At 40.7% G+C, this 25,498-nt stretch overlaps 1 protein-coding gene across 24 annotated transcripts in view; it reads right to left on the minus strand.

The window, feature by feature from the left end:
- Positions 1-25,498, minus strand: part of CADPS (calcium dependent secretion activator) — a 468,270-nt gene that overhangs the window by 138,137 nt on the left and 304,635 nt on the right. For 16 of the 24 annotated variants that reach the window (XM_032324193.1, XM_032324175.1, XM_032324145.1 and 13 more), the window contains exons 10-13: positions 23,159-23,267; positions 16,821-17,033; positions 12,075-12,086; positions 3,470-3,606 (exon numbers count right to left, since the gene is read on the minus strand). In XM_032324193.1, the coding sequence (XP_032180084.1) occupies positions 3,470-3,606; positions 12,075-12,086; positions 16,821-17,033; positions 23,159-23,267 (471 nt within the window). The remainder of the gene's footprint in view (positions 1-3,469; positions 3,607-12,074; positions 12,087-16,820; positions 17,034-23,158; positions 23,268-25,498) is intronic. The other 8 variants (XM_032324202.1, XM_032324183.1, XM_032324129.1 and 5 more) reach the window with 1 other exon arrangement.

The following is a 25,498-nucleotide window of genomic DNA, read 5'->3' on the forward strand; positions in this document are numbered from 1 at the left end:
ATGGTTGGGGAAAATCAATTTGAGGAAGGACATGGAATTTCCCTAGGATTTCCCTAGGATCCCGGAGCTTGTATGTGCTGGAGTCTGCAAATCAGAGAGCTTGATTCCAGAAACAGAATCTCACCTGCTGCTCTAACACTGAACCATATACCTTCCAAGAGCATTGGTGTGGGGACAGGGTGAAATCTTGGTTACTGATAAGAGGAAATAATAACATGAGGTCTTAGGTTGGTATCATGCTTTATACAAAGAACTTCCACTTGAGCCCCATAGCAATCTCCTGAGGTGAGCAGGGTAGGTTTATCTCCCTCTAGATAAGGAAACTAGAGAGCAGGGCTGCTAAGTGACTCACAAATAATACAAAACACAAGCAGCATGGGCTTACTCAAAGTCTTCTGTTTTTCCTACTCTGAAGCATTAAGAAATATTAGGATTGGTCTACATAAATGCCAGGACTTCATTAATTCTTTCACTTTGAAAGGAAATCCTTTTTAAATTTAAAAATGAGGATCATGACACAACTTTGCAAAGGGGGCAACGAGACTAAGTTTTCAAATTGTGAACCAGACATGATTCAGGTAAACTCAGAGGTGCTTCTGGTGCCCTGGCTTAGCATCTTGGTTGATCCCCCCCACCCCCTGGCAATTATTTGTTTTCTTATTGTTTATTTGCTTGCTGTATGATCAGATGAAACTCTGCTATAAAAGAGAACCTTGATGGGATCTCTGATTCAGAGCAGATTGGGAAGCATGATAGCATAGAAATCACTGCCTCCATGATGCACTCAAAAAACCAGAAGCTCAGAAAGGCCAAGTGGCTTGCCACTCAAGGTCACCCATCAGCCAAGCCAGAAATCAAATCACTTCTTTTGGTTTTGGTACCTTTCAGAGGCAAAAAGGTACAGGTTTCCTTCACTATCCGAAAATGGAGTATTCTTACAAAACCTTTCATAAGCCAAAATGGTGTCAAGTGAAGAAGCAATCACCATTCCATAAAAGTGAAAATCCTCTTCGGATCTCTTTTGGTTATTGAAAACAAGTACTAATATAGGTCTTTTCGTAAAAGCGAAGTGGCATCAAGTGAACTTCTGGATAGTGATGGGGGTGGTGGCGGGGGGAGGGCAACCTGTAAACCGATTTAGGTTGGTACTTTGTAAGCTGGGAATTTAGAATTGTTTAAAATATAAATTTAATTTTATTTTGAGGGTCCTCTCTGAGTCTTGTGAATATCACTCCATCTTGGGAAAGAAAAGGCAAAAGGAGAAAGTGATGGTGGGTGTGAGTTGGGGGGAGGGCAGATACAGGCCACAGAAGCACAGAGAGAGAGGCCTCTGCAGTACTCTGATCTTGTATTAGTGATCTGGGGACTCTTCGATTGACAACATGCAGCTCAGCAATGCATCCAACGAAAGACGGCATCTTTCCTATTTCAAATTATAAGTTACTGCAGAGGGCGGGAGAGTAGTCGAGGCAGTGGGCTGCCCCTATAGGCAACTTCTTTGCCACTCCATCTGCTACCCCAAATGCTAAATCTTAGAAACAACACTGCTGTGAAAGATTAAAATATATTTTCTACGACTCAGATGACACCAAGTCTTTTGTAGATGCCAAAATAGCTGCTTTGAAAAGAGTTGAAGAAATATCAATTAGGAACTCAGTCGAAGACACAGAAAAATTTATGTATCCCTGCTGGTCGGTCTCCAAAACTAACTGAAAAAAAAAAAAAAAAGATTGTAATAATGAGAAAATGAAATATATAGAGGCAGAAGATAAGGTCCTTTTAATTGCTGTTATTTTCTGAAATTTTGGTATATGATTAATAGATTACAGGTAGACAAAAGCAGAAGGAAACTATTTTATGGCATTTGTAATTAAGTTTGGATTCTGGAGCATCTTTTTAAGCCTATATATGATTAATAGGAGGCAAGTTTCAAAATTTCACTTCTGGTTTAATTTTTTATGCTAACTCTCCTTAGTGACTGAATTTCTTAGTGAAAAAGAAAATTGTTTTTAAAATGATGTGAAAAAAGTCTTGAAAATAATATATTTAAAACAAATTCCTCAAGAGAATAGGAATTAAGCTCAGCGGCATATTCTTACAACTTTCATGAATGCAATTTATAATTACATGAATAATCACATAATCATAAGAAACACATTTAAGAAAAATTGCCTTGCAATGCAAGGTAAGCTTTTTTTTTTTTTTTTAAAGTCAAAGTGAAGTGTTCCTTTCCAATTTGGCAAAGTTCAGACTCTTCTGATGAAGTGATTCTAAACCCGAGATCATCAATGAATGTTTTATGAGACGCAGATTAATAAATTATTCCGTATATCCCGTTTCTGTTTTTAAGACTATTTTATCTACTATTTTTAATTGTTTGGCTTCTGGTTACAGGAAAAAAAACAGAATTTAAAATAAAAAGTAGTAAGAATAGATGTAGGAAATAGCCATGTCATTTAGAAAGGAAACAGATTTTCATTATATTTACATAAATGTCAATAATATGTTAACCTTGGTAAATTGCATAATATTGACAAAATATAGATATATTAACCTTAATCTTTAGAGTCAGGGCTGAGGCTTTTCCTCTGTGTAAAGTCATTTCATTATTTCCCCTCACCATTCCCATCTATAAAGTGGGATTAATATCATTTACCTTTAAGAAATGAAGTAACAATTTACGATTTGTAGAGGATATAAATGGGGTCTCTTGTAGGCTTCTGAATTTGATTAGCAGAAAGCCCAAAATGTATCATCAGGAATCCAATAAAGACAGAATTTTTAAAAAGACATAATAGTTGTCCCTTGAATTTAAATTATTTAAATCTAGGCTTAGAACAGGATTTCAAGAAATGCTGATATTCTTGTTGGAGAGCTGGACTTCCAAATGTCTAAAGCACCATAAAAAATTCTCCCAAAGGGTGAAAAATGCTTGGAATACTACGAAAAAATAGAAGCTATCCAAACAAACAAACAAACCCAAACCAGTTTAGCTTATGAAAAGCTAAGTGAAGTTTATTTACAAATCATTTTAATTTTTGAAAAATAAACAAAAAGAACACATTCATTTCTGAGAAAGAAGCACGGGGGTCTTATCATCTGTGGAGGGGAGGGAGGGGGGAATCTTAAAGTCTAAGAAACCAAGGCAATTTTTACAAGTTTTCCATAAGCAGGTGCCAAACTCGATTACCCTCTTGGGAATATTTCTCATGTAGCAGCTGAAAAGGGGGAAGCTTAGCTAGGGAGGCTGGGGAATTGGATCTGTCTCTACTGATAACTTCCTCCCGCTCTGTCTTCTTTCTTTGGTAAGTAAAACTATCTCCACCCAGGAAATCAAGAACACATTTATAATTGTTAAAGGGGCTCTGTAATGGAGAAAAAGAGCTTCTGATAGAAAGGTAGAGAAATATTTTATTAAAAAAAAAAAGTTATCAGGTTTAAATTGCTGTAGACTAAAGAATATACTTGCCAGGCAAGAATAGGAATCATTAAGTCTGTGATCCAAAGTAAGGCGTTGCACCATCTCAAAGAGGGAAGCGTGGTCAAAGTTACAGGGGTTGGAAGAGATAAATTCATCCATGCCATGTTTTTGAGCTCTATCTGCGTCTGTTCATTTATACATGTAGAGAGAGACACAATTTAGAGAAACACATCACATTTTCTTTGACATTTCAAATACACAGGAATTCACTAGGCATTATGAACGTTAGCTCTCCCCTCTACCACCCTGTTTCCTCCCACCAACATCCGCAAGATACACTTTTTACCTCCCATTGTCAACTTGCATCACTCACTGGTGAGTTTATTGCATTTAGGCAAAAATATATTGGCATCAACATGTTTATCAAATGATCACAACTCCAGTGCATTTATGTTGCTCTTTAAAAACTAAGCACACGACCGTAACTTCGCCTGCATTTCACTAAACACTGAAAGCAGATCGGATCTTTGCTTATAAAAGCCTATTTATCTTTTTTTAAATCTTTTTTTTAATAGATTCTGCCATTCCAGTGGTTATGTCTAGAGCAATTTCTCTACAATTATTGGGATTAGCTGGAAAAAGGGGTATGCTGATTTTCAGCAACGTGACAATATTTGTATCCTCCCCTTCCCCATCCCCGTTGCCAATTTGGTTTCACAAAAGATTTGGGTCCCCACCCTCCAAAATTAAAAAAAAATAATAATAACAAAAGATTTTCCTTGAAACCTGGAGAATAAGTTAAATGGGAATTTAGTTTGTGATAGCCAAGGTCATTGCCTTATAGTATGCTTACAGTTAGCAAAGCTTATGAAATAGACGAACATATTTACTCAGCAAGGGCTATGATCTGCCATTTATTGTGAATTAATAGTCTCAATGTATTCACACTTTTTCTTACAGGGTGAAGGCTACAAGCAAACCCTCCTAAGGGCTAACTAATTAATCTCAATATGTGTAACTAAAATACTCTATACTCAGTCGGCAAAGTAACTCAGAATTCAACTCAAGGGAGACCAAGCAAATCCCAAAGAGGTAGGAATGAAGATCCTAAGTATTAAGGGAATAAGCTCACTCCACCTCATATTTACTCACTCTCCTGAAATGCAGACTGCAAAGAAAAAGAATCTATATCAAATTAAGCCAGAGTTAATTCTTCCTCTCGCATGCAGTATTCTACCAGAATACTGGGACCTGCCAGGGATCAGCGATGCTGTCTGGACAGGAAGAAAATCAATTTCTGACTTGAGAGGGTGTTTGGATATATTTCTATACATGGCCTTCATCCCAGGCAGTTTTTCCTCCCCTTCCATACTTAGGGTATGACTGAAAAATTGAGGTTTGGTAGCAGGGTGACATTAAGAGGATGATTTCTTATCACATTATTGGTTTTGTGTATCCTTCAGACCTAAATCCCTGGTATGTCAAATTTTTGCTCTCTCACTGTTCAAGTTTTTATTTTTTTTATTTTTTTATTTTTTAAATATTTTACTTATTTATTTGACAGACAGAGATCACAAGTAGGCAGAGAGGCAGGCAGAGAGAGAGGAGGAAGCAGGCTCCCTGCCGAGCAGAGAGCCCAACACGGGGCTTGATCCCAGGACCCTGGGATCATGACCTGAGCCGAACGCAGAGGATTTAAACCACTGAGCCACCCAGGCACCCCTCACTGTTCAAGTTTTTAAATCTCTAGTCATTTTCTATAGAAGAAGCAAGTGGTCAATGTTTGAACAGGATGTGTTGTTTATGCCCTAGACACACAGAAGCAATGGTTTCCAGAAGACAAGCTGAAAAATGTGTATTTTAATAGCCAAATTGCTCCATTAAGATGATGCAACACAAGCTTTTGGAAGGGATCTCACATGTACGGGAATTATACTAGAAAGAAATCTCTTTGCTCCGTTAACTGCCTCAGGTTTGTCTTCAAGAAAGTGCTTTCAGATTCAGGTTAGGTGCTTTCTTTCTCTACGAGGATTTCTTTTGTTGGTTGTTTGGGCTCTAAGCTGGAGCCCAAAGTATTTCTCCTTTGACACAGGATGGTTAGGAAGAAAGGTGGCCACGAAGGTGATGCTGGGGAGGAAGCCTGCTGCTCCCAGACTGTCTGTGTGAGACTCCTCTGGCCCAAGGCACACGTCTTAAACCTGCTCCAACTTTAGCTCTATGCCAGCAAGAGGGCACTCCTGCAGTCCAGGGGACACTCTCCAATCCACGGGACAGATTATGCCCGCTTCCCACCCTCCGGTCAGTCCCAGGTCCGTTGAGTTTGGGAAAAATAACAGTGGGACACACAAATTGCTCATCCTATTTCATCCTCATGAAAAGCCTCATCCACCTCGTGCCTCCCAATTTTAACAGATAGATGAGGCATTTTGGCTAGCACCAGCTTTTTGCTCTTGAATTTCTCAGAAGAGGCTTGCAAGCTGACAAATCGGCCCAGGCCTTACTTTGCCAGTTTGGCTCGCTATTTTATTGCTCTTCAATTACGATGGTGCAACCGGTCACTGAGCTCGGAGAGAAGGGGGCTCTTTCGTAGCTGTTAAAAATATGACACATGTTTCAAGTCTCTTTTTCGTTATTTGTTGAACCTCTTGAAAAGTTTGCGGTGAACTATTTCGCCTTGCTGCCTGCCCACTCAGGAAATGGATCTGAAAAGACAACTTGGCTCCTCTGCGGGGGACCTGGATACAGAACCCACTCCCCGCCTCCCTGATGCATCACAATACAGCTTCACCGGGCTAATTCCTGGCGGAGAGTACATCTAAAGAACAATTTCGCTTTTACTTACGCTTTAAAAAAGCAGGCTTACGGGAAAATATGCTTAAAATCAGCCTGCTTTCCTTTTCAGAAAGCAACTCTGTCAACATAAAAATTCCTTTTTTCCTTCTTCCTTTCTTTCCTCCCTCTCTCTCGGTCCACATGTAGATGAGCCTGGGACTGCTTTATGAGATCTGGACTCTAGTTTGAGCTCTATTTTTAAATCAGCCGTGGGATGGTGGCTTGTTGCTCTCTCTGAGACTCAGTTTCCTTGGGTGTAAAATGAGCCGGATTTCCACTTTTCTTGGTGAGGTCACTGTCATTTAACCACCCTTAAGATCCCTTGCACAACTTCTGCATGCCTAAGATGGAGCTGAATGCAATGGGAATTTCCACCAGGTGTAACGAGCAGTCCCTGGATTTTGCTTAGACAAAATCATCATTTACTCAGATTTAGGCTCATTATCTTAATGGCTCCAACAACTCAGGAGTGCTTAAAAGGGGGGTTGGCTCCCATGAAATCTTTGAGAATTTCACTGAGCTTATCTTCGGAAAAAGAAAGAGGAGCAGGGGGGCCAGGGATGCTATTTGAAGGTGTCAGAGGAAGGGATCTGATTTTCAAACTCCATCCCAGCAGGGATATCTGTACTTTTGCTCTCTGCTGTATTCCCAGCACCTAGAAGGGTATACCTCAGTACCTGGAACACAGCAGACACCGGAGACATATGTGTTAAAATAATGAATTTATTTCATCAAAATAAATAAATTCACTACTTCAACAAATATTTTCTATTTCTTGATTTTATGAAATGTTGATATACTAAATTCAACACAAACAGTGTATTTGAGCTAGGATAGCAGGTGGTTAAGTAGGTGGGCTTGGGGGGGGGGGTCACAAAAACTGAATTCGAAGCCAGCCTTGTCATTACTAGGCATATGATATGAAGCAGGTCAGTTGACTGGTGTTTCTGAGTGTGATTTTCCTCCTATGTAAGCTGAGAATAGTGTTGGAGTCTCCCCTCAGAAGGTTACTGAGAGGTTCTGCTGAGTCGGACTTGTCAAGCATCTGGACACCTAACACATAGTAAGTACTCAATAAACCTTAGCTGTGAGCAAGTGGGCAGGTTTCTTAGTGCTCCCGAAGCCAGTTTGTTTAATGTTTTCAGCAAGCCAAGGATGTCTCTTCATTTATAGCTAATGTTAGTTACAGGTTGCTTCTTAAACCATATTGCTTCTAGGAAGCTGGGAGCATTCCCAGTCTCTCTGCTTTGTGCTTCTCCTCTGCCCCTGTACCACTAATTCCCACGTCCTGTCTCTGTGTTTTTGCTGGTTTATATTCCAATTTCGCAGTGGTCAGAACACCCACACACAGTTGAATCCCTTGATAGATAATATGTTCCTTGAGGGCAACTTTCTGATCTGTTCTTTCCCCTGCCGTCTCCCAGAGGAGCCAGGTCTTTAGGAGGTGTTTATTAACTGACTTTTTCTGACACTTCCATCCCAGGAAACTTCCCATTGACTTTATTAAGGAGTCACACACATGGGGATTCAGATGGCATCTTGCAAATCCAAAAGTGGGAACATGTGCTCTTCGGAGAAAAAAAAAATCTTATAGAAGGAAACAGAATTCTAGGTGCAGGTGTCTTTGGATACCATTCAGATTGTCTGCCTGTGTCTCCATACATGTCTAGGACCATATGCATTACATATGTTGTCTATTTTAAAATAAAACACTGCAGTGGTCCAGCTGTTCCAAATTCTGTTTCAAAGAACTTGTGGGTGCTTCCCAAGCAACACCATATAGTCATTCTTGCACGGCCTCAGTCTGTTCTTCTACAGTGCGGAACATTACAAAATAGATGCTCCTTGCAACTCCATTCCCCCCCCCACACACACAAGCAATTGGAACTGATTGATGAAAGAAAAAGAAAATCCCAATGCTGACATTAGCAAGGGGAAAACAGCCCAAAGCAAAATATGAGAAAGTTACTTCCTGAATTCAGGACACCTTGGGATTGCTTCCTGTGCCAATGTTTGGCTTGTGTCAGTAGAATGAAAATGAATTTGAACACTAGGATGAGCAAAACAGAATTAGGAGGGTAACGTGGCTGCTGAAGTCTCCAGTGATGTCTGGATTATCTCTGGCTTTGGGAAATGTATACCAATTCTCTTTTTCATTAATACATTTTCTTCTGCTTCTCCTTCTCCTTCTCAAGAAATTAAGGACTGACCACATTTTAAGAACTGACTTTAACCCTTACATTTTCCAGACTTGGTTGAATAGTTCCTAAGACTTCTTTGGTCTGCAAGAGCTCCAAATGTCCTAAAATTGGCTGTGTAATTTTATAGGCTCGGCAGGTAGGGCATAATTCAACACATCTTCCAAACAGTGCTACTTGTTTTACTTCTGGGGCTTAATTGCATAACAGTTCTGAAGTCCTGAATAACATGAGCACAGACAGGACTTCAGACTAACCTTGGATGAATAAAGTTGATATAGGTACTTAACTACATTAAAAAACTTAAAGTCTTTTTAATGGTATCCATGACACAGAAACAGGTTGATGGACACAAAGGCTTATGGAAGGCAGGTACATTTTTGAGTGGAAGCTTATCAAAACTTTACCCCAAGTTTACTCAGAAACAATTTTGGTTTGGCATTTAAGGAATGTTGGGAAAGTACTGGTTTCTAAAGTGATATGATTTTGTGGATTTTATAACTCTCATTTCACCTACTTCATTCAAATTCAAGTGACCTCACTAATTGATGGCCCTACTAGTGATGTTATTCTTTAACTGATCATGATGTTTGGGTTTATTTCATATGTGATATTCATTTCCTTTTCTTCCTTACAATTGGAAACATATAATATTTTTCATGAACTCTTATCTTAATAACAAACATATTTATGTGATCTTGTTTTCTGATACAAAATGTTTTAGATAATTTCCAATAAGGTCTACCAGACAAATATAATTTTCTTGGTGGGACTAATATAGCTTTCAAGTTTTCATTTTACTGAGATTTTCCTATTACTTTAATAGCTGAGGGAATGAGGACAATAGGTCAAATCTCTCTCTCTATTTTGTAATATTACATTTTGAAACTTTTCATAGGCTAGGGAAAAAGAAATTATGCTGTTGAAAATAATTATGATTTTACCATTAATAAATTGTCTAAGAGAGGTTCCTTTCTCTAATGAATCCCTTTTATAATAAGCTAGAGGTGCCACTTTATCACTGAAAAGTGGAGCACAGTTATGGCTGTTGTGACTCCTGATGGATGCTAGAGGCAAGAGAATAGCTAATGTGACTCTAAAGTCATTGTGAACCCAAACTGCAAATTAAAAGGTGACTTTGTATCTTTCTTATATGGAAAATGTGTGCTTGTCATATCTGCTTGACAGTAGAAAAGTGAATGTATGGTTTGGACAATAACGAGCAATGACAGTAGTCAACCTCATCAGAAGACATGAAATAAAGAAATGACAATGATTGATGGCAGCTGGTTGTTTACAGATTTTTCTAGAAGAGTTTTTCTTGGCATGATCAAGTAACCAGGGGATGTTGAGCCCTGCCTGAGCTCTGCACAGCAAGCAAAAGATTGGTCCTCCTATGCCTGCTGCCCTTGAGAAACAGCTTAACTCCTTCATGGTCCCCTTGACTCAGTCAAGCTACTCGCACGGCCAAGAGACAATGGCTCCTTGGAAGCTATGAAGGGCCAAGTTGCATTCTGCAAAAATCTTGAATTTAAAACTACTATGGCAGTACACCCAAGGGGATAAATGTGATGTTTATTTCAAGTTAATTTTTATAATTCTTTATAAGACAGTTACTTTGAGTAAAATTCATAACAGAGATTTTGTCAATGATCTCAAAATGAGTAAGTAAATGATCTGTAATTTTTCCTGCTGTATTAATTACATTATCCATTAATTTACAGAGTACTCGATGATGACTTTACGTTCCCTGTGGCATGAGCAAAAATAAACTTTCTGTAGTTGGCTAATTAATAATGTATCTTACTGTAATTCACTATATGACATGAGTGTGCTCAGCTGATGAGTGGAAAATACATTTAAAATGTGCCTGAAGTAGTTCACAAAGAAATGAACCTTCATTTAACATGGACCACACAGATCATATCATGGTGTTTGGAAAATTTTCGACCTGATTTGGGGAGTCTATTTCTTTTTTAAAAAGTCATTTACTTTTGCAACAAGAAGGAAAATGATTTACAGTGTCGTTTGGGGTCATGCAAATTAATTTGATATTGAGTTAATTCTTTGATATTGCATTCCTGTAAGGTAGCAACTGCAAGTTGACAATACAAGAAGATACAGCGAAACTCTCATGAGATAAAACTACAGAAAGGAATAAAGACAAACAACTATTTGGAAATCTACTAGGATAGCGATGCGTTGTTGTGCAAATATATGTAAATTCGCTCAGAACAGATTTCATTCAGTCATCTAATCACCCATTCTTTCTTTCATTCTTTAAAAAAAAAAAAAGTATAGCAAAATCCTAAATTCCCGCTATATTCACATTCTGTGGTAAGCTTTTAAAATGCCTCATCAGACATTCAAAGTAAAGTTAAATTAAGTATCTGCTTGAAGTGGTGAAAAAAATCTGTCTGCTAGCCAGGGGTACACTTATGCAAAACAAAAGAAAAAACAAAGAAAGGGGTAAAGAAAGCAAATTAAAGAAACAGAAAGAGTTAGAAGAAAGTACTATTATTAAATGGGCAGGAGGAATGATATGACCTACAATTTCTAAATCAGCATTCAGAATACTCAAGTACATATTTGCCTGCTCTCTTGACTGGTTTTTCTATTTCCTTCTAAGGTCATGTCTTCCCTCAATGCGTTGGGTTGACAGCTTTTCCCTACATGAATAAAGGAATTATAGATTCTCTTTCATTAGTAACTCAAATAGCGAAGAGAAAGGTTTTTCTAAGTTTTAAAGTTTCTTTTTTCTCTTATAGGTGAATTTTAGAAAAATTATACCAATATAAATGACGTCCCAAAAGCTTTGGTTATCTTGGTGGTTGGAGAAGTAGCAGGGAGACATTCAAGACCAGAGGTCCAAACCCTCCATAGTATTGTGAGATTTGAATTTGAAGCTTCTGTGAAAAAGCTACATGGATTCAATCATGTCCTTTGTGTGTGGTGGTCTCGTGTATTATAGCTTGCCTTTCAAAATTAACCCTTTATTGGGTCTTACTTAGATCACACCCTCAAGTCAGGTAGAAGGAACTCTTTAGTGTTCAAATAATGCATTTACTTTATTCACTGTATTCTGCAGTTTCTTAAAATCTTATTTAATTAACATCTTTGGGTGCCCTACCCCACCTTTCTATTTGTTAAGTTATCCATGGTTACCACCCCACAGGTACAGCTGACAATTCTCATCTTTGGAATGGGAGAGGAAAAACAACACATTATCAGAGTGCAAAATGATCTGTTTTCAGGCATTAAGCAGTCAGGTAGCTGTGAATTCCATGAAACAAAGGCATCATTGGCCATTTTGTTGTGATGCTAATTAATATTCTTGGAATGAAAAAAAATTAGGAGATGTTAATGGTTGGCTTTACTCAGAGGATCATTTGATGCCAATATGAAAGCCAAGGAGAGGAGGCAATTATGCACACATCACATGCATCCTAGTTCCAGTATGGAAGCTTACATTTCAAACCTAAGGTCAGGAAAATAACATGAAAAGTTTTACTACAAAGTCTAGACATGAGGGAGATTTAAGAGGAGAGGGAGGAAGCACATTGCAGGTGTCAGATAATCTAGTCTGATTATCTGAGCTGTGCTAGCTATAGGGGAACACTTACCCTTCAGTCCAGCTAGAAGTTAGCAGGGTAAGAAGGAACAAACCAGAATAACATAAAGACTAGCAACAAGGCTCAGGAAAGCAGACAGGAGTTCTAACCTAGCAGCTAAAGTTCTTGGGTTTGAGCAAAGATTGAACAAGAAAACTTAAATGAAACAAAACAAAACAAAAACCAAAATCAACCGCCCCCTCCCAAACCAACAGTAACCAAGACCCCGCTAACTGTTGAAGACTGTTTGGGTGGTAGCAAAAATAGAACAATTCTGAAAAACATCCGACTTTGGGGATGTATGATGTGATTAACAGTTATTAGTTGAGAAACAGACATTAAAATGAGACTCATCGCAAATGATATATCAAGTAATCATTGACCAAAGAGTAAAGCTTAAAATACCCCCTCCCCCGACTCTGAATGAGAACCAAGGTACTGGTTTTTACTGTTCCTCTAACACAGACTGGACAGGAATCTGGTGTCTCGATGAGAGGCCACTTGGCATAATAAATTGTGGCAACACTCAACAACAAATTTGAACATAGTTTCCAAGGTGAGCGACATTGGCCTTAAAAATTGGAAAATTGTAAATATTTGTTTAAAAACGTTGTACAGCTAGCCACTGACTCAATTTTTTTCAAGTTTCAATCAAAATAAAAAGAGAAAAATTAAATCAACAACAACAACACACACCAAAGAAACCACAAAAGAACAAAAAAGTTTTAAGGTTTGGTGGAACCCTCCCCAAATCATTGTAGAGTCACATACAAACTAATGAATAGCAGGATCTATTTTTTCGGTTTTTACAATTCCATATAAATACTCCACTCCACTCAGACGTGTCTTTTCATTTTGAAAATTGCAAAAAATAAAACTGCACCCAGAAGTCTGTCAAACTGAATTGAGAAAGACCCAAATAAACTCATAATTACTCCCGAGCTTCCCAAACTGTAAAATGTTCCATTCTCAAGTTTCCCCTTGAGCAGACAGCGACATGACAAGACTGGAGTGTTTATTTTTCTCTACCCAAGAAACCTCTCCCATTTTTCTGTAGTTTCTCTTTGCCAACTAAGACTAATAAAGTGATTATAAAAGTTATTAACTCATTGAAACGTTGTTCTTAAAAGTCATTCACTTGCAAGAATGGCAAAGACTTTGAACAAATATTCGAAACAAGGATTTGATGAAATATTTACAGAACTAAGTATTTAACAATGACCCTTACCTTTTGGAAGTCAAGGAAACCTTTTTAAAATGCAATACTTGACTGTGTTTACTCTTTGTGTTACAGAACCTGTGACTGAATGTTTATGATAAGATAATACAGGCTGAGAAACAACTATCAGTGAAGGATCAACGTTTGCTGTTTATTATTACGTTGTGATTGTTTTCATTTTTCTAGAACCCTGCTTTGTTGTGCCAGGTGACCAACATGTCCCAGTTTGCCCAGGACCAAGGAGTTTCTGAAGACACAGAACTTTTAGTGCTAAAACCAAGGAATTTGCCAGCAAATCTGGATAAGGTGGTAACTCTAAGTATGATTCAACCCTGTGAGTTTGACTGTTACTCACAAATGAGGCCTGATCTGTTTAATAAGGATGGTTTGAATTTAATAAATTAAGTGCAGCTGTAAAGTAACTGTGATATAACCACGATTCTGTAGCAGATCCCACTAAAAATTAGGATATGCTCTTTAACTCGCAGCCAGTTTTTGGTTTTTATGCATCATTAACTCAGCGAACCCTGGATCTTTATCATTGGTTTTATATACATCTAACTCCAAATGATCAAGTGCAGAAGGATGGGTTGGTTCAAATTCTGACTGGATTCCCCAGCTAAATTATGGGAACAGAAGGCTCATTTGCTGGTACTCTCGTTGCAGTTTTTAAGTGCCTAAACTAGCAATAGACAGAATCTAGAGTGGTATTGAGCCTCTGTTTCAGGAATAGTCAAGTAACTGGGTTCAACATTATTGGACTGAAGCTCTGGGTAAGGACTGTCATTTATTATGCAGTCAGTGGTGTACAGTTGTGCAGATCAGGCACTGCACAACTTAATAGGCACCACTCACATTTTTGCCTGCATGAAAAGTGAGTAATGAAGTGCATAGTCTGCATGGATGAAAGTGGTAGCTTTTTTCTTGTAAAACTTGGTAGGTGTGGTAGGGCCTTGCATTCTTCAGAGAATCCTTGTTCCTCAGCAGTGATTGAGACAAGAGAAGGTGGTTCCACCACCAGATCCTGACAAATTTCAGAGGCATGGATTATCTTACTTTCTCACTCATCCCTCAGTCTACCTCTCATGCTCTCTAGGGATATTACCTACTTCCCAAATTCTAACCCTTAGAATTTTGCTTTGGAGGCCCCATTTAATACAAGTTCCTTATGTCAACTAGGGTGGCAAAATACATCAAGCTGACACGCTCTCAATTAAATCTTCCTGCTGATGCCTTGCATTCAGCACTCTAATTTCATTGCTGAATGAATCCTATCCACAGAGGGAAATCTACAAGGGCCCTTGTGTATTGCCATAAGGAGACACCTATACCCTGCTTACAATCTTCTTCAATGATCTTCTTTTTTTTAAAAATAAATGTTTGGTTTCCATTTAATTTTACTCCTCAATTCCATCTTCTTTCCTATACTAGTGAGGAAGAAGTGAGATTAATCACAAATGAAGTAGTAATTTTTTTATCTGGTCAGGTGACAGAACAAAAACACTGAAGGTAAGGTGAAATGACTTCAGAAGAAATTGAGAATCTTTGGAAACAACTAGTATTTTCCAAATACCACCTGAGATACCTGTTCTAAGAGGTTGATTTAGATGGTGATTATAATTCATAATTTCTCCCCCTGACGTACAGATAATTTCATAGGATGTATTGCTTCTAAATTTATTAAAATGGAGACTCTCAGGCAAGGTGAAAGAATGAATTCTATCACAAAGTGATTTTTAAAACAAACAAATATTGGGGTATGCTTTATATCAACTCATGACTAAACCAACAGAAAGAGGTGTTGCCTTCTCTCTTTATTGGTCTCAAGTAAACCTAAGTGTCCCAAATGTTAGAGAAAGCAAGAAGAATGTGGGGAAGTTGGTGGTGGTTATGGTCAGCAGGGCTGTCCTTTACCCCAAGTCAACCTCCTCCTCCTTCTTTTAGGATTTTCTGCATGGAAACCCATGGTGATTGTGTGATTATCTACAATGTTCCACACGGAATGCACCTTCCTTTAAGAAGCCATTGGTACTGGACAGGAATTTCTGGGAGCACCCGATGGAGAGTATTTCTCCTCCAAAAAACTATTTTCCCATAAGCAAGGGAGTTACACGGTTTAAGAACACAGTCTTTTTAGAAATGGACATGGCAGTGGAATCCACTGGAGAGAGAGAATTCACCTCTATTTAGTTGTGTTGCTGCAAAATCATCTGAATCATGTGTACATTTTGTTTGGGAGGGACAGAGAAAGACCATGTAGAAGCACTGGCGTAAAACATGAAGGTTCTGCCATGGGCTTTTGCACTTGCTTCCGCACCTGGTACAGTTCTCTTTTCTAAGGTATGTGTGGAGCTGACTTCCTATCATTTGGACTTAAGTTCAGATCATCTCTCTCCACCCAGTCGCCACCGCATTACATTCTTCAAAGTTTCCAACATCTACAACTATCTTATTTGTTTTTTGATTTATGTGCTGGCTAGACACCCCCATGGGGATGGAGGTATCCCGAACATGGGGATGGAGATATCCTGAAACCTGGGGATTTTGTCTGTCTTCCTCATCTGTATGTCTCATTAACTAGACAGTTGTCTCTGTAAACCAGACTGAGGGGGGCCCAGGCACAAGTAAGAAATCATCATATGATTGCTAAAAATGACTTGTACCTGAGTGACCCCTAACTGACCTGATATTCAGGGTAAGAGGGAAGTCTCTGGTTAGGGTTAATGTTTGTAACTAAAATGAATTACTTTATTTGGTGCTGTATGCTTCCGCTTCCTTTGCTTTAATAACCGCCTCCAAGCATATGCCAGATTTCACCTTGCCTCGTGTATCAGAAGTGTTGGGAGAGGAAAAAAAAAAAAAAAACCCCAAAAACAAAATTAAAAAAAAAAAAAAAAAAAAACAAAATCAAGATAGCAAAAAGTCATAGCAAAGGAGCAAGAAATTAAAATGGATACAGAGGTAATAGGAAAAGAAGCTGGAAAATGAAACAGGGCTGTTTAAAGAGATGGTTTAATTTTTGGGTCCTGGTGTATTTGCTTAGAATGGGATTTTAGGTACCATTTTTTTTGTTTTTGTTTTTTGTTTTTTTTTCCACTGCATGTGATAATGTCATCATTTATTTTTAAATGGTTCTAAGTTGCAGATTTAAATTTACTTCATATCAAGCCCTATTTTAAAATTACTTTTAATAGGAAGAAATGAGTCAAGGACATACATAATCTACTATATTTGACGGACTCAAACAAATACAAGTCTGGCTGTGAATTCCAAACTCTCACCAAAACAAAGAGATAAAAATCCACCTAAAATATATTTTCCTCTGTTTAGTCCTTGGGGGGAAATGTCAAGTATTGCACTTTAAAATCACTTTCATCTAACATTTTGGTCCCAACTTCTTCCTCCCCACACAACCGAATTCATCTTTTTTTTTTTTTTAATGAGGATCCTTAACACAAAGCAACTAGATTTCTAAATCAACTTTGGAAAATTTACTTTCCTCTACAGAGCTATTTTTAACAAATGGCATATTTACTTACAAAATTGGGAGATGGGGGCGTCCAACTGAGGTACGTTTCCTCCTTTAGCGTTGAGCTTCTGGACTTGGGTTGGGGGCACAGGCTTGTGGGACTGCCCAGTGGCCCGATACATGGCTTGGACCCACAAGATGCGATCTTGCTCATCATCACTTGCAAATATCACGGTGTCTCCTTCTTTGACTGCATTGAAGAAGGCTCGGCCACCCTCTAAACCTGGAATACAGGAAATAAACACTTCTAAACTGAGTTGCCATGTTCTCAGCAGAACCAAGCCCTGAAGAAGGCCATTTCTGTTGCTCTTCCGTGGGCCAGAGAAGGGAGGAGCAATTTATCTGACTCTAAGATGGGAAGTCTGATGCCCATTTGGCCAGAGTGAAGCCCTAATGTTAGACACACATTCTGAGACTGGCTCTTATCTTTGGCTTTGGCTGGGGACAGGAGTGTCAAGTAGGCTGCCTACTAGTTGGGTAGATATCTGCCTATAAGCACACTATTATTTTTCTTCATCTTTGAAAACAAACAAACCACCACTACCACCAACAGAAACATCTCTTGACACCCTCCCCACACCCCCGGGGCCTTCAGCTATGGTTCTACTGTTATTCTCTTTACAAGACAAGGAGAATCTCTACTAGGACTTCTTAAAATTTTAGTGCCCATGTGAACCCCAGGAGCATCTTATTGGAATGCAGTTTCTAACTTGGTAGGTCTGGGATAGAAGCCTGAGAACCTGCATTTCTAACAAGCTCCCAGAGGATGCAGATGGTACTGGTCTAAGGACCACACTTAGAGTAACAAGAGTCTCTCTCCTCCTAGTCTGCCCTAAAGCTTCTCCAATCAGGCTGCTGCCCCCATGGAAACTTGTCAATGTTGTTAGTGACTTCCACAATGCTGAATCCAAAGGTCAGTTCAGAGTCAACATTTAATTTGATTCATGAACCTACCCACAGCATGACACTTGATTCTCTTTGAAACACTTCCTTCACTTGGTTCTAGGTCACCCAGTTTCCCCCTCCCTCCCTAGTGGGTGCTTGTCCATCTTGTTTGCTGGCTTCTTTTCCTCCTCCTGACTGTTAAATGTTGTAGCATCCTGGTGTGTCCCTGGACCTCCTCTCTTCCTCAGTGAGGCCACCCAGTCTCAAATGCCATGAATCTCCTTATAGTCCCTACATTTCTATCTCTATCCTGGACCTCTCTGGTGAACTGCAGAGCGGAACCTCTAGTGGTTTCCCTGATTTCTTCACATGGATATCTGATAGGCCCTCCAAGCTCATCTTATCTAATAATGAACTCGTGGTCTTTCTCCCAAACTCCTCTCCACCTCAGTAAAGCTGAGCTTGTCCCTCTAACTGCTCAAGCCCTCAACCTTGGGGTCCTTTTGGACTCCTCACTTTCTCTCATTACCCACTGGAATTTCTCTCACTACCCAGTGGAGTTCTGATGGCTCTACCTTCAGAACATACTGCCAGATCTGAACCCTTCTTTCATCTCCAGTGCTTCCTGAATGTAGTCATACTCATCTCTCACATGGACTATTTTAATGGTCTGCTCTCTTATCTGCCCTGCCTCATCCTCACTCCCTAAAGTCAATTCTCAATGGCAGCTGAAGTAATGAGTTTAGCAGGAGTCCAGTCATGTCACTCCTCTGGTCAAAACGTATCAGTCGTTTCTTACTTCACTCAGAGGAAAAGTCTAGGTTCTGACAAGGCCTGTAAGACCCCATGGATCAACCCACCACTACTCCTACCCTTGTCTCCTCCTATTTTCTCCTTAGTGCACAGACACGCATACTTCCCCGTAGCCACATTAATCTCTTGGTGTTCCTTGAACACTCCAGATACATTCTCACCTTGAGACTTTGACACTTGCTGTTTCCCATGTCTAGAATATGCTTCCTCCAGAAATCTGCATGATTCGCATCATCACTTTCATATCTTTGCTCAAACATCGCATTCTGTCGAGTCCCTCCCTGACTTTTACCCCTCAGTTGCCATCCCTCGTATCTTGCTTATTACCTTCTAAACAAGTATAATTTACTTAACCTCATAAGGACAGGGAGTTTTTGTCTGTTTTGTTCACTGCTGTACCCCTAGTACCTAGAATAGTGCATGGCATATAGCAGGTGTTCAGCAAATACTTGTGGAATGAATGAATGCTCCACAGACTTTTTTCCACAGGCAGCTCTCAAGGTTAAAATTTATAGAGAGGTAGGTGAAAGCCCCTTTGGGTTCAGGCCAAAGCAACACTGTCTGTCAACATATTCCAAAAGTTTTCATTTTAGGGTCACTGAGTATTCTCTGGCTGGAAATAAAGCATCCTATCTTCATCAGGTTCCTTATCATCCTCCCAATTATCAGTTTAACACTGAGAGGAGAATGAGCAGAGTGAATAGCACCCTCAAATTTCCAACAAGGCCCTGTCACTAGCTGGCTTGACATTTGGCATTGGAAAAGATTTCTGTTGACACTAAGACTTCTCCACGGTGCTGATAATGTTAATGCAGGTGTCTATTCCATAGAGTGGGTGCATGCTGGGAATTCTGCCCTTAGAGTTGCCAGGGACTATAGAACAATCAACAGCTACTTCTTCATGTGGAGAGCTTAGTGCTATAGCACTTTTAACAAAAGCTTTTTGGTAGTTAGGATTATGAGAGAGTGTTTTGCCTAATTCCTTATGGAGGGTTTTTAAACGTGTGGTTTGGATAGGATGATATATAGGATGATATATAGTTAGCAAGTAGGGAAAACCTGACGAGATGCATGAGAAAAAGGTAATCTGGAAGGGAAAAGGAAGAAGAGCTTTGAGGGAATGCTCTAAGTCCTGAAAAACGAACACGAGGAGCTAAAAGGAAAAGTGAGTCAACAGACCCTCTGTAGCCTAGCCTCATGGTAACTTTTGGGATAAATCACTTTGACACCGTCAGAGAATGGCAGGCTTGCCATCACTGGAGGCGATTGCCCCTTACCCCACTCCCCACTCTCCAGGCTTCCCCGGGGGTGGGGATGCTGTCTTCCAGGAGCTACAGTCAGAACAGGTTCACAGGGGCTGCTCTGGAGAGTGGAGAGGTAGAGGTAGAAAGATACTAAGCAGTTTTCAGATTTTTAGTTGATCCTCCCAAGACAACTATGAAGTAAGTACTATTATCGCCACTTTATAACTGAGGGAAACAAGCACAGAGAAGGCTATGACTAGCCAATGAAGACAAAGCAGGGGCTGTAAGCATCGGAACTGGGCTTCTAACCCCATTGTCTGTCTCTGGAACTGACAACTGGACCCTTGTGCTGTCCAGCTGCAAAGCTGAATAGCGTGCCCTGGTACACGGTGAAAGCACTCAGAGAATTATTCGTTAACAGAATGACGCCTAATTGTGACATGAGTGGGGCACAAGGAGAAATATGGAAAGCGGCAGAAGCCGGGGCAATGACAACTGCAGAGAGCAACAGAGCTGTTCCAGACAGCTCTGGGCACACCAGTGAAAGCAAGGAGGGAGCAGAGCACTGCTACTGAAAGAAAAGCAAGGGAGGAGAAGGTGAAGTGAACATCGACACATGCTCTGAGGCAGCCAACGTTTCGCCAGGGCAGCAACTCCCAGGGACTGGATCTATAGACGGTGATGTATGACAGGGCGCAGGCTCCTCATGGAGGACGTGGAGCACAGCCCCACAGGTACCGACCTGTCAAGCCCAAGGCAACGTGTCTGTGGAAGGACAGAGGCAGACCAGGCAGGGAGTGATGGCCCGGCTCCCTGAGGGGCTGAGGGGTGTGGGGACTGCTGTGTCCAGCAACCCACTTGGATGGACACAGGCTCTTTAGGCTGGGAATGCTGTGTAAGAGTTAATGCAGTTGTTTAAATTGTGCCATTGGATTATTCTGAACATCCTTTCATTTAGACTGAATGACTGAGTCTGATAGGACCAGAGAGATTACTGTATACTCTCTGAAACACACATCCAGGGAAACACACCCAGGGAAAGTGAAGCACTTTCATTTTTAGACTTAAAATGAGTAGCCTGGATGGAAAATTCATATACAATTATTTACTGATTCCCCAAATTAATATTTCAAAGATTCTAATCAGGTAGGGGTTGATTTGGCTCACAGGCTTGTGTTTGGGCATCCGCTTCGATCCAAGGCTGCTACATAGGCTAGAACATGCACGCCTGCAAGGCTTTCTCGCCCATAAACAATCTCCCCCTGTTGGTTCCACTGATAACCTGCAGAAGGTAAGAGCAGGAGAGACAGGAGGGACTCAGAGGTCCTTCTCTGTGTGCACACTCACCTGTCAGGGAGAGGTTGAGGAGATTTTTGAATCTCTGAGGGCAGTGGCTAAATTGTGCATGATTTCCATCTCCAGCTGGCAAACTTGACTGTGCATAGGAATCCTCGACAGTGTTTATTTAAATATGAGGATTCTGCCCTCCTCCCTTCTGGTTCATAGGTTAGGAGTGGGAACCAGGAGTTAAAGCACTCTTTCGATAAGTCTGAGCTAGACTTCTTATGACACCTGGGAGTATTTAAATCTCCATTTTCAATCAAATATTATGAAATAAATAGGACTTGGCACATGGAAGGGCGGAAAAGAAGTTGCTTATTATTCTCAAGAACACAATCAATTTACTTCCATTGACATCTTTGGTAAGGAATTTATAAACTATATCCCATGGGGTCGATGTGGAAAAAAGAAGAGAAGCTTTCATAATATATGTGCACAGTTAACTTTCTCATGTATGTAGAACAGCTTTCTCTCTGAACCTACCCGCCCCACTGTGGGAAGAGAATTCTGCCTTCCCATGATAAAATAACAATTCTTGCTTTGCTGTAGCAGTACACGTAGCAATGGATTGCTATATAAGAATGATGTGGGCTAGACCCTGAGTTCCAGCTCTTTTTCTTTCTTTTCAAAACAGGAAGATAATCCTGGTCCTATCTCCTGGGTGGGGATTGTGGTCAGGTTCAAATATGCAATCGTGTAGGGGAAAGGAGCTAAAAATGGCTGAGAAGAAATTACTGTCAAGAGACACTATCTCTTTTCCTTCTCACGTGGGCCCTTTTGCCTCCCCCTTTAAAATGCAGGTCTTTGGGGGAGTTGGAATTTATTTTTTCTGAAGGGAACCCAATGGTTTGAGAAGAATGCAGACTATCACAGGAACCTGTGCAGACTGATTTCTTAACGCACATCCTTTCAATAAGATGTTGCACGGAATTGTTTTGAACTCGTAGGCTCTATTCAGTATGAAGGATTTCCAGGCAGAGGCCTTTAATTCTTGCCTTAAGTGGTCAGTTCTGTATCATGCTCCGGCTGGAAGCAAATTACCAAGGGAAGAGGTGGGGGCTGGTCCTGATCACTCAGAGTTGGGGCTCTGAAGGGGCTCATTTTCCTAAGCAGCCTGGCCCCAAGGCCTTCCCTGCCACACCTTTTCAGGTTAACATTCCATCTTTTCTCAAACTCTGTTTTTCTTTTATGTGTATTTTGTTGCATGTGGAAGAGCAATATGGGAGTAGAAAAAAAGGTTTTGGGCCAAATAATGCAGTATGGTTGGAAATGCTTCCCTTGTGCGGATTTGGCATAAAAATAAACTTCTCTGGGAGAGGGCTGTTGGTGCTTGTTGTTCATTAATATGCTGAAATGATTTCGCACCCCCCCTCCATTTTGAAGGTTCTTTGAGGCTGATTTTTATTCAGTTTTTTCCCCGGGAGAAAGATAAAATGGGTGGGGGGAAGAGGTGTGAGGGGGCAGGATGTAAAACTTATGAGAAATACTACCATTTGTGTGGTTCTTTTAGTTACATAAGGCTTAGGATCTTGGATGTCTATGCTTGGGGATTGGTGTCTTCTCAGGAAAGAAGACATTTAGGGAGAGCTTTCTTTCCAAGTGCCGTCAGCTGACCTTGACCTGTAGTTAGCAGATACGGATGTGCAGGACAGGCTCACTTAGACACAGAGACACGATTCCTGCCAAGCCCACACGTCCCTGGTGAAAAACCACACACGCTAACATACACATGTGCACACAGTTCTTAGTCTACATGTAAGACTCCTCCTTCAGTCATTCCTTTTTTAGCATTCGAGGGGGAGTACCTATTTGTTGTGGACCCAGCTAGGTGAAAGAAAAATGTATTACGTTTTCTTTTTGGTTTTACGAGGATCCCTTAAGGATTACTGAACCAGGATGGAAACTCTGTAAGACCGGGGGCTATGGCTGTCCCGGTCCCCTGTGAAACCTAGTCACTCAGCTTAGTGCCTAGCATGGAGGAAGTACACAGGAAATATTAGCTGACCCATGATTTGTGTCAGGGGAGAGTTCTGGGGAGTTCATAGCCTAGAGGGTGGGTGGGTACCTGGCTGGGGATCAGTGTAGTCCACAGTGTAGCCATCCAGTTGTAGAAGTTCCTGAGGCTCTGCTTTTTTCTCCCGATAACTGCACATGGCAAATGTGTACTGACTGACCTGGGAAGGAAAAGCACAGATGGTAAAATTGTTCTCTTATGGCCCATCTTCCCTGAAGAAATCTTCTCCAGTCAACCACGTCCTTGTCCCTGAGGCCCTGTACTTGGCAGCTGGGATCCAACTGCATTTTGCTACCTCCCAGCTGTGTGACTTAGCGTAAGTTACTTAGCCTCTCTGGTTCTTTAGACCCTCCTGTGTAGACTGGATACAATCTGAGAACTGACCTCCTCACTGGCATATTGTGAGAACTGAATGAGTTCACATGTGCCATGCACTTGGAATTTGTTCCTGGCACTAAGTGCTTGATAAAAGCTACTTGCAGTTATGATTGCTGTTTGTTATTTTAATTGGCTAAGCTATTTGAGATAGCCATTCTTTGTAGGTCAAAACTGGTTAAATAGCGGCAATTTGATAGGTTTTACCTAATATAATCCCAGCCCAGGCCCAGACAGCCACGTTCCCACAGGCCTTTTGGTCAGCAGTTAGGGACCAGAGCCTCATTTATAAATGCCCCAGTGATTTTATCTTTTGCGTGCCAGTTCTCAGCATCAAGCCACATATTATGTTTCCCCTCTCTCTTCTCCCACAGAAGGAGTGCTTTTGGTTGCTTTGAGAAGTCTTCCTTGCTTCTCAGACAGTGCAGGAGTGACACGCTGTCACAAGCAATGAGCACTCGATCACTAGGTGCTGGTCACACTCGAGCCATCCTCAGCCCTGACGGCATGGCCACTGTCCTGAGCAGCCCTTACTGCCAACACAGGCGTCCCTGCCGGTGCTGGGTGGGCGCTCCACAGCTGCAGGCCGGCCTTCAGGACCCTGTCCGCCACAGTGCACGCACCACCCGGCACGGATCCTTCACATTTCTACATCTGGCTCATCTGCAAGGAGCCTGTGGGAGGGCAAGCATCCTTCGGGGTTTGGGCCAAAAGCTCATGGGCATGTTTACCATCCACGATGTCACATGTCTTGGAGAAGGAGTGCCACATCCCTTATCTCTTTAGTTCCCTTTATTAAGAGAGACATTTTCTAAGTGAACTTTGATCCCTACTGGGGACATTTTTAGCCTCCTCCATGGTGAGCTCTCTCTTTCTTTTTTTTTAAAGGCAATAAGAAATCGGTGCTTTCAGGCCCTGTATCCATCTCCGGCATCCTCTAGGGTCTGCTGGTCCTAATGGCAGATAAAGGGAGAATGATTGTTGTATCTACTACTGCCCTCTGTTGGTTCTTGGTGACAACTTTCTTCATAATATGTATGATCTGCATAACCTGCTCCTTACAGTGTAAGGCCTGGAGGGACTTCAGGGGAAATAGATGGCCAGATCATTAAGTATTTTCACAAGGGGACATGTACTATTCTTTGTAATAAGCAGAATAACCAATGGCATCCTCTTCTAAAAAGGAAGGTTAGGCGTGCAAGCAGGGGGGTCACATTGGCCAGAGGTCCTGCCCAGCTCTGACATCCTCCCACCTAAGTCTCAGCATCCTTGTCTGTATTTTTCGTGCATCTTACTGTTGCTGGGGGATTAACTGAGCAATGAAGGGCTTCACATACCATGTGCGACAATCACAGAGCAAATGCTCAATAATATATGCATTTAAATAAGCAGCTTCTTTGCATTTAGTACCAACATTCCAACATAGAGTAGTTGAGTAAGTATACTTGCCTAATAGATTATAAATCCTTTGAAGGTAAGCCTAGGGGGTCATACATCTTCATTATATTTCCTTCCTTATAAGCAAAATCTATCAAATAAAGGGCATTTGCTCTCTGAGTCTGATTGGTTTTAGAAAGTATGTATAATCTAACAGAGAAGGTTTTTTCCTTCAGAGTTTACACATGTTAGTCCAAGCACAACATCAGGCCTTTCCAACTCATTACTTGTCTGAATAACTGATTTCCCAGGTCCCAGGCATGACAGTGGTCACACACATTGCTGGACTGTTTTGTGATGATTTTTCACCTGTACTCTGGCAATACAAGAGATAGTAGTTTGTTAATGGGATGATTAGCCAGAGAGCGGCAGACACTAACTTGAGATCAGAAAAATATCACAACAGAAGGGTGTTATTTCAAGATTCATGCATTTACTATTGCTACACACTTTGGGCTTTAAGATTTTTCTGTTCTCTTCCAGGTGCTTGCTTCTGGTGTGCTGTACTCTGCTGCCCTCTTCTGGTAATAGGGCAGAAGTTGTCCTGACAAACGGGACTGGCATAAACTACTAGTTGGT

Source organism: Mustela erminea, chromosome 1, assembly GCF_009829155.1.
Source record: "Mustela erminea isolate mMusErm1 chromosome 1, mMusErm1.Pri, whole genome shotgun sequence".
Taxonomy (NCBI): domain Eukaryota; kingdom Metazoa; phylum Chordata; class Mammalia; order Carnivora; family Mustelidae; genus Mustela; species Mustela erminea.